The sequence below is a fragment of the Hirundo rustica genome, chromosome Z (genome assembly GCF_015227805.2).
Source record: "Hirundo rustica isolate bHirRus1 chromosome Z, bHirRus1.pri.v3, whole genome shotgun sequence".
Classification (NCBI taxonomy): domain Eukaryota; kingdom Metazoa; phylum Chordata; class Aves; order Passeriformes; family Hirundinidae; genus Hirundo; species Hirundo rustica.
Genome location: NC_053488.1, coordinates 6447469 through 6456137, shown reverse-complemented (window position 1 = coordinate 6456137; position 8669 = coordinate 6447469). Strand labels below are relative to the sequence as shown.

General features: G+C 51.8%; 1 protein-coding gene across 1 annotated transcript; it reads left to right on the top strand.

Moving 5' to 3' along the window:
- The first annotated feature begins 777 nt into the window (after window positions 1-777).
- Window positions 778-7462, top strand: OTP (orthopedia homeobox). Its single transcript, XM_040090686.1, has 4 exons — window positions 778-784; window positions 1279-1363; window positions 2324-2733; window positions 6932-7462. The coding sequence occupies exons 2-4, from the start codon at window positions 1327-1329 to the stop codon at window positions 7460-7462; spliced, it is 978 nt and encodes a 325-aa protein (XP_039946620.1). The 5' UTR covers window positions 778-784; window positions 1279-1326.
- Window positions 7463-8669: the final 1207 nt, after the last annotated feature.

Below are 8669 nucleotides of genomic sequence, written 5' to 3'. Positions count from 1 at the left end.
ACTTAATTTCCTCAGTTATCATTTACAATAAGAACCTCTTGGCTTGACAGCCAAGTCTAAACAGTAGTAAATTAGTACAAATTTATACTGATTTTACTCTAATAATCGTAATAAAAGCTTATAGATTTGGCACTAATTACATAAATGCCTAATGATCTTGAAAATTACTCTGGTTAGAAATATATTACTAATCTAAACTTTGTTGTTGGCTGGCTTTGAAAAATCAGAACATTAGAAATGGTTCGCTTCACTTCTGCAAAGCACTTTAAATTGTTCAAGTAGTTTAACATATTCAAGAGGAAAATAAAAAAGCATTTAACTTTATTTACTGCTTTAAGTTGAGTTTGTAGGCTAGCCGAACTTGGGAACTTTACCCGGAAAATGGGGCTTACGGGCGTTTAAACCCCGGCGGGGAGGCAGAGCTCCCCGGGAGGCCGGGTTGCACGATGCTGGGCTCCCTTGCTGCTCGCTGCGCTCTGCCTCGGCACCGAGCGGGGCCGGGCCGAGGCGGCGGGCAGCCCCGGGGGCCCGGCGAGCCTGTGCAGCACAGCCCGCTGCGAGAACACGGGCAAGTTTTTCTCTCCTCGACGCCCAGCAGCCGTCGGGGCTCGCGTGGTCTGAGAGCCGGGCCGCGCTTTCCCCCGCCGCTCCCGGTTCCCCGGGGCTGCCGGCCAGCTCCCGGCTCCCCGCTGCTGCCCGACCCCGCGCCGCCCGTCTCCCCCGCTCGCAGCCCTCGGTGGGCTCTGAGCCTGCCAGACCCTCGGGAGGCTGATCGGGTGAGAGGGTGCGCTCCGAGGAGGCATCAAAAACAATAAAAGCCGATAAATCAGGGGCGACCCGGAGCGGACGAGTGTGGCAAATGTGCGTTTGGAAGAGAAGGAGAGGAAGGAGAAGGCGGGCGGCCGAGGCGAGCGGAGCAGGGCGAGGGAGCGCGGGCGCGCTGCGGGCCGGGCCGGGCCGGGCCGGGCCGGGCCGGGCCCGGCCGGGCCGGGGCGGCGGGAGGCCGGGGCGGCGGCGGCGGGCGGGCGGCGGGCGGGCGGAGCGGGGCGCTCCGGGCGCTGACATTTGCAGGCTGCCCTCCTGATTGGTCCCCGCGCCGAGCTGCTCACGGGTTCATTGAAGTGTTAAGCACCTCCCCGTCTCTCTAAAGGACATTATAATGCAAGAGACCCCCTTTTTAACCACACACCGAATTTTCTTTCATTTAGACGATCTATATATATATATATACATATATATATATATATCATATCTTATATCTATTTTAAATAACTTAAGGCCGCTAAAATTTGGGGGGGAACAGCCTTCGCCCTGGAGCGGTGCGCGATGCTGTCTCACGCCGACCTCCTGGACGCCCGTCTCGGTGAGTTTCCCCCGGCACCCCCCCGCCCCGCGGCGGCTGCACCGGCGGCGGCGGCGAGCGGGGAGGAAGCCGGGGCAGGAAATTGACAATTTGTTCCTTATTTTACCTTAATGCGTTCTAAATGGGCTAATTCCTTTAAAAGTAATTGTACTGTATTAAAGTTTAATTTGATTTAACATAAAAAAAAAAGAAGAGAGTGAGACCTACGGAGTATGTAGATCTACAGCGAGTGTGGATCATTTGATTTTTCTCTCCCCGGTTTTATATACATACCTACATATTATTATGATGATGATTATTATTTTAGGACAGATGAGCTCGATGGTGTTTACGGAGTTCTATGTGGCCTTTTCTTGCTCCCCCCTTTGCTTTTCTCCCTCCTTCTTTTCTTTAAATAAATTCTAAAAAAAAAAAAGGGGGGGGGGTGGGAGAAATATCTGTATCTATCTATTCATGCTTATTCATGAGTTTGTTCAGAGAAGTGGAGGGAGGAGAGGGGAAAGATCGGCTAAACTGACCGAAGTCCCCGCGCATCTGTCGGGGAGGTAAATGCTCCCGGCAACAGGGCGGTTCGAGCCTTATTTCTTTCTCTCCGTCTCTTTCTTTTACCAGCTCCGCTGGAAAACCCAAGTTGAACCCAGTGAAAACTTGCTCTCCTCCTCTTCCCTTCCCTTGGTCTTGCAAGGGGAGGCCGGGAAGGGAGCTGGTTATTTTAGCAGGAAGAGGAGCTGCTCGATGTAAAGTTTTCTCTCCTCTGCCCGGGTCGCGCCGGGCCGGGGTCTCTGCGTGTCGTGAAGCCGAGCAGGGCTGCGGGTCTGGCGGGCGGCCGGCCGGGGAACGGCGGGGCGGAAGCGCTGGCGGTGTCCGGATGTCTCTCGCCAGTTCGGTGCGCTGGAGAGGGGCTCTGACGGATCCACGCTCAGCTCCAGCCGAATGACTGCCGCTCCTTTGCTTCTGCAGGGATGAAAGACGCGGCCGAGCTGCTGGGACACCGGGAGGCGGTGAAGTGTCGGCTGGGCGTAGGGGGCTCGGATCCGGGGGGACACCCGGGAGACATGGCTCCCAACTCGGACACGGTGGAAGGGACCACCCTGCTGCCGGGGGAGGACATCACCACGGTGGGATCCAACCCCAGCTCCCTAGCCGTCAGCGCCAAAGACCCTGACAAGCAGCAAGGCCAGCAGGGCGGCCAGAACTCCAGCCAGGCCGGGCAGCAGCAGGGTCAGCAGAAGCAGAAGCGGCACCGCACTCGCTTCACGCCGGCGCAGCTCAACGAGCTGGAGAGGAGCTTCGCCAAGACTCACTACCCGGACATCTTCATGCGGGAGGAGCTGGCCCTGCGCATCGGTCTCACCGAGTCCCGGGTGCAGGTATGAAAAGCCGCCCCCGCGCAGTGCCTGCCCCTTCCCCGGTGACACCGACGGCGGCACGGCCGGCCGGCGGCAAGGCCAGGAACAACGGGGAGGGGGGTGGGTGCCACAAACCGCGGCCCGACGGCGGGGTAAACGACCCACCCCTGAAAGCAACAGTTTGGTCAGAAAGCCTCGAAATCAGACATGCGTCGCTCCCCTTTCCGCGAAAAGTGTCACCTTGGGGTGTCCCCTTGTCCTCTGTCCTACCCACCCGCAGCGCCGTGGTCCTGAGCGGGTGGCGGGCTGAGCTTCCCTCAGCTCCACGGCTGGAAGGAGTGCGGGGAGGGACAGCCCGAGAAGAACGGTCTCAGTCCTCGCCATAGCCCGGCGCTAAGGGTCGAGCCGAACCCTCGGGAATCAGCCCTTTCCCACCGGAGCGGGGCCCGGGGGCGGCCGCGGGGCCGCTGTCCGGGGTGCTGACAGCGACACGGCCGCGGCACCGCCGGGAAGGGGCGGCTGCCAGAGCCCACCGCCCCGAGAGCCGAGGTGGGGCGCGGGGGAAGGCGTACCGGCTCGTGGAAAGGCGCTTCGATAAAAGCCAGTTGTGCTCGGACTCGGAGATTCCCCATACCGGCTTTTACTGGTTGCGGGGGTAGTGAGTAACTTCAACATCCAGGGCGCACTTTGTTCTCTAAAATACATATATCTATATATATATATATAGATATGTAGATAGACATATACATATTTATGCACACAGGACAGTAGGAAACTATTTAGGCAAATCAATGTAAACGAAATTTGGCAAAGGGGGAGAAGGTTCCAAGCGCCAGACTGCCCAGACGCAGATTTTATTTTTATTTTTATTTTTTAAAGGTTATTTTAGCGACTTTCTAGGCGGGTCCATTGCGAGGAATGGAAGCCTGCACAATAGAAGCACTTGTGGGATGCGCATCCCGGCTAAGTACAGTGTGCCGGGACTGCCGCTGCCGGAGCACTTTAGCGCAGTCACTGTTCAAAATCCCTCCCGGCAAGCACGGGCTCCTCAGCTAAATAAAGACACGTCGAGAGAAATCCCTAAATGAACGTTTTATGAAGGAAAACAGATTCCGTTCTTTGAACGTGACAGGAAAAGCACGTCTGGTTTTAAAAAGTAAAACAATTTTACTCAGCCTGCACAGAACTATAATTAGTTTAAATTAAAAGAGAAATTAGATTCACAAATAAAATATAATTGGACAACTGACTCTATGGGGAAAAAAAAAAAGAATAAAAAAAAAGAAAGAAAGAAAGAAAACGAGGTCTATTAAACTTTATTGGGTTTCCCAAAGGTTAATGATACCAATTTCAATATTAGGAGTGTGGTAAATGAAGTAAAATATAAAATGGAAATAGTTATTTTCTAACAGCACATCAAAGAAATTCGTAGGAAGAAAGACAAAGTGTTTTAATGGCCTTGGCATAATCTTAAACCCATGCTAATAGCTCGAGACTGCTGATAAAAACAGTTTAATAGAGTGTCAATTTAATTTTTTTTTACAATAATGTTCTGTAATTTAAAAAGTAATCAGATCAACATAACCTTCTTAATTAACACTTCAAAATGATTAACATTATGTAATCTAAGGCAAAAAAAAATTTAATATATTTACTTCACAATCCGATGTATCACTGGTCCTTGATCAAATTTAAATTAAATAATAATTAGTTTATGTTCTTATACGAGTACTTTACAGTTTTCTTTATAGTTAACAGATAGCCTACACGTTCCTTTCAGTGCATGGGCCCCACACTGATTAAGGAATGCTCCAAATACTTAATTTATAGCGGCTGTATATGTTTTTAAGGGTTTTAGATGCTAGGATAAATCACCGCTTTCCCCATTTTAGATCTGTATTTAATGTATATGATACATTTAAATAATTATAAAACTGGCTGATGCTTAAACGGGAGTCCAATTCCACATCTGATATTGCTCCGCTTTTCAAGCTGCTGTAATAAAACGATTCTTTTTATAGCATGCCATTATTAGAAACCAATTTCAGAATTATTTATAACCTGGAATGGCTTATTAAGCAGCAATGCGAGAATCATGCAAATTACGCGATCAAATGCAATATAATAAGCATAATCATTAGTCTCTAGCACGGATTAATTAACTTTCAATATTTTATTTACATAAAAACTAAATCAGTGAAATAACTTCTGCACAGTCAGGCTTGCCTTCCAATATTTTATATGAACAAAAATAATGTGCTGTAATTCCATTGACCGTGTCCCCCACAATGGTCCCGTCACCTGCCACATCTTAATAGGGGACAAGCTGAGAGTATTTTCTAGTTTTCTAATGGAATGAGAAATTGCATTTTCTTCCTCTCCCAGCACTATTAAAGTGTAATGAATTCGGCCCAGAGTTCACGGCTGGCTGATCGAAATGAACCTGAGATCTGAGCTTTAATACAGCTCTCCAGATTTCCTACCAAATCTTCACATTAATCATCTGCTGGATTCCAATGAGATCTTCATAAAGCTTCGGCTTCTTAAAAAAAAAAAAAAAAAAAAAAAAAAAAAAAGGGAAAAGAGATAATTTTTTAAAAAGTGAAGAAAAACAAAAGTGATATTGTCTCCCTTTTCTCTCTATCGCTTTCACTCTCTCTCACCCGTTTATAGCTGGGGAATTAAATGGGCTATATATTTTAAAATACATTTACAGTATGTCTATATTACTGTAACAGCAGATATCATCAAGGTAGGTTTTTAGATTCCAACCTCCATTAGATTCTCACTGTTGTATTAATAATTTTCTGGGGCTAGTTGCATTTTAAAAGGAGTTCAAAGTTGCCAAATGCTCATGGTTAATATATTTCTAGAGTTGTCATGTGTGCATTTTCAAAATCTCCCCCAGGTTTTCCTTGCATTTTAATCTGTCATGCACCAGTTTTCAACTGGAAACATTCACATTTTAAAAGCATATGCAGCGTAGCTATGAACTTAGGCGATCAGACCTGATGGAGATTCTTTACACCACCGGCAAACCATGAAACATAACAAGATTTCGTAGCCGCAATTTGACTATTAACCCTAATACATAATTGAACGCGATTTTTTTCGATTATTCGTGTAATATTTAGCTCCCTCATGGCCCTTCATTCCCGCTAATGGGCGTCCGCCTTTCTCAGCCCCTCTGTGGAGCCTGAGACGCTGGAATCCGGCAGCCCGGGGCACGGCGCTCCGGCGGATTTCAGGCGGACGCGCTTTCTCCCGGCTCACGACTGTCTCGGTTGCTTTCTGCCGCGGTGTGGCAAAGTACCACTAAGCCATCCCTGCCGCGGTGCCACCGCGGGCGCCCACTCACCTTAACCACCTCTGCTTTTGTTATCGTAGGCTCGGTTTTGTTTTGTTTTGGGGCTTTATTTATTTATTTATTTATTTTAAACGCAGACGCGGGCGGTTTGGTGCGAGGGTTTTCCGGCCGGGCCCCGGTGGCCGGGCCCGGGGCAGAGCTCTCCGCCCGCCGCGCTTCCCTGGCGCGGGGGCCACAGCCGTAGGCTGCTCTTTGGCGGTGGTGGTGTTTTGTTGTTGTTGTGTTTTGTTCTGCTTTGTTTTTCACCCCGTGGGGAGGCCAGGCTCTTCTCCTGGAATTTTTGGGGTTTTTTACCCCGTGGGGAGGCCAGGCTCTTCTCCTGGAATTTTTGGTTTTTTACCCCGTGGGGAGGCCAGGCTCCTCTCCTGGAGTTCTGTTTTTAACCCCCGGGGAAGCCAGACTTCTCTCCTGGAATATTTTTTTATTTGTTTGTTTTGTTTTGTTTTTACCCCGTGGGGAGGCCAGCCTCCTCTCCTGGATTTTTTTTGTTTGTTTGTTTGTTTTTGTTTTGTTTTGTTTTTTACCCCGTGGGGAGGCCAGGCTTCTCTCCTGGATTTATTTTTCTTTTTACCCCATGGCTCCTCTCCTGGAGTTTTGGTTTTTTTACCCCGTGGGGAGGCCAGGCTCCTCTCCTGGAGTGTCTCGCCCAGGACGGACAAATCGATCGCTTTCTTTACATTTAAAAAAAAAAAAAAAAAAAAAAAAAAGTTCCAGCAGCGGTTTCGTCAGCCCGTGGCAGGGACGCGCGTGGTTCTGCGGGCGTGGGGCCGCGGCCGTGGCGGGCGGGGGCGAGGCCCGGGGCGGGGGTCGGCGGTGGCTAACGGAGCGTGTCGCTTGCCCGCCCGCCCGCAGGTTTGGTTCCAGAACCGCCGCGCCAAGTGGAAGAAGCGCAAGAAGACCACGAACGTGTTCCGCGCCCCGGGCACGCTGCTGCCGACGCCGGGGCTGCCGCAGTTCCCCTCGGCCGCCGCCGCCGCCGCCGCCGCCATGGGGGACAGCCTGTGCTCCTTCCACGCCAACGATACGCGCTGGGCCGCCGCCGCCATGCCCGGCGTGTCGCAGCTGCCGCTGCCGCCGGCGCTGGGACGGCAGCAAGCCATGGCGCAATCGCTGTCCCAGTGCAGCCTGGCGGCCGGCCCGCCGCCCAACTCCATGGGGCTCTCCAACAGCCTGGCGGGCTCCAACGGCGCCGGGCTGCAGTCCCACCTCTACCAGCCCGCCTTCCCCGGCATGGTGCCCGCCTCCCTGCCCGGCCCCAGCAACGTGACGGGCTCGCCGCAGCTCTGCAGCTCCCCGGACAGCAGCGACGTGTGGCGGGGAACCAGCATCGCCTCCCTCCGCCGCAAAGCACTAGAGCACACAGTCTCCATGAGTTTCACCTAATGGCCGGCGCCTCGCCTCGCCCCCCTCCCCGCCGCCCCCGCCGCCGCCGCCTCGCCCCGCGCCCCCCGCCTCGCCCCGCGGCTCCCCCCCTCCCCGCCTTCCCCCACCCGACTTACCAGGGAGTCGACTCAGGATCTGAAATCAGACACCGACAGACTGGTTTGTGGGCCGAGAAACACCCCCGACCCTGCCCGAGCCCCCTCTGCCCCCCGCGCGTCTCCCGCGCCCCCCGCTGCCCCGCGGTCCGCCCCGCCCGGCGGCGGCAGGAACCGCGGCCGCCCCGAGCCCGGCTCTGCCTCCCGCCCTCACCACCGCCCGGCTCTCCCGCCGTCCGCCCGTCCGGCTTTGGCTTTGCAAAGAAATGCCTTTTTTTTTGTTGTTGTTGTTCGTTTGTTTGTTTGTTTTCTGTTGTTTCCGTTTTCATAATTTTTACGGTTTATTTAAGAGCGGCGACCTGCCGCCGGCTCCTTCCGCAGCGAGGGCGCCGTCGGGGGGTGCGGCCGGGCGGGTTCGCCAAAAGGCACGGAGACCCCAGAGAGAATCAAATCCGTTTTGATTAAGCATTGATGAGCGACAGCGAATTTGATGGGTTAAATTAAAAAAAAAAAAAAAAAGAAAAAAAAATGAAAATAAAAGGAAAAAAATAATTAAAAGCTTCTTTTTGTAAAAAACAAAGGGGATAAAAGGGGGAAGAAAAAAGCGCGCAAGAGCGCTTCCCTTTTTCGGATCTTTGATTTCGTGACAGTTGAGTTGCCGATCCTCCCTACCTTTATTTACGCATTTATTTACGTTCCTGCTGCTATTGTCCCTCCGCAGCGCCGGCGGAGGCGCCGCCGCGCCCCCCGCCCCGCCTGGCCCGGCTCGGCCCGGCCCGGCTCGGCCCCGCGGCCCGCCCGCCTGCATGTGCCGGTCACCCCGCCGCAGGGCAGGGCCGCTGGAGGAATGAACAAACGATGTGAAATAGGATGTTTTGTGTAGATAAAGCATTCTTGTTACATACTGGTCGATTCGTGATATGTTTTAACTTATTGTCTGTGCTTATTTATTGAATTTTGGGTTACTTAATAAATGTTTGAGCTAATATAAAACATATTACTTGACTTTTCCGGACACGTTTATATCAAGTTAATGTGAATGGATAAATAAAATCATTTTCAGTATGTGATATGAAGAATTATAGATTTTGATGTGGCGTGTGAGATATGAG

Excerpts from the sequence above, each read along its gene's own strand:
- OTP (XM_040090686.1), top strand. The coding sequence starts at position 1,327 with ATGCTGTCTCACGCCGACCTCCTGGACGCCCGTCTCG. Across the intron at positions 1,364-2,323 it reads CCTCCTGGACGCCCGTCTCG|GGATGAAAGACGCGGCCGAG; the intron begins GTGAGTTTCCCC and ends TTGCTTCTGCAG. Across the intron at positions 2,734-6,931 it reads TCACCGAGTCCCGGGTGCAG|GTTTGGTTCCAGAACCGCCG; the intron begins GTATGAAAAGCC and ends GCCCGCCCGCAG.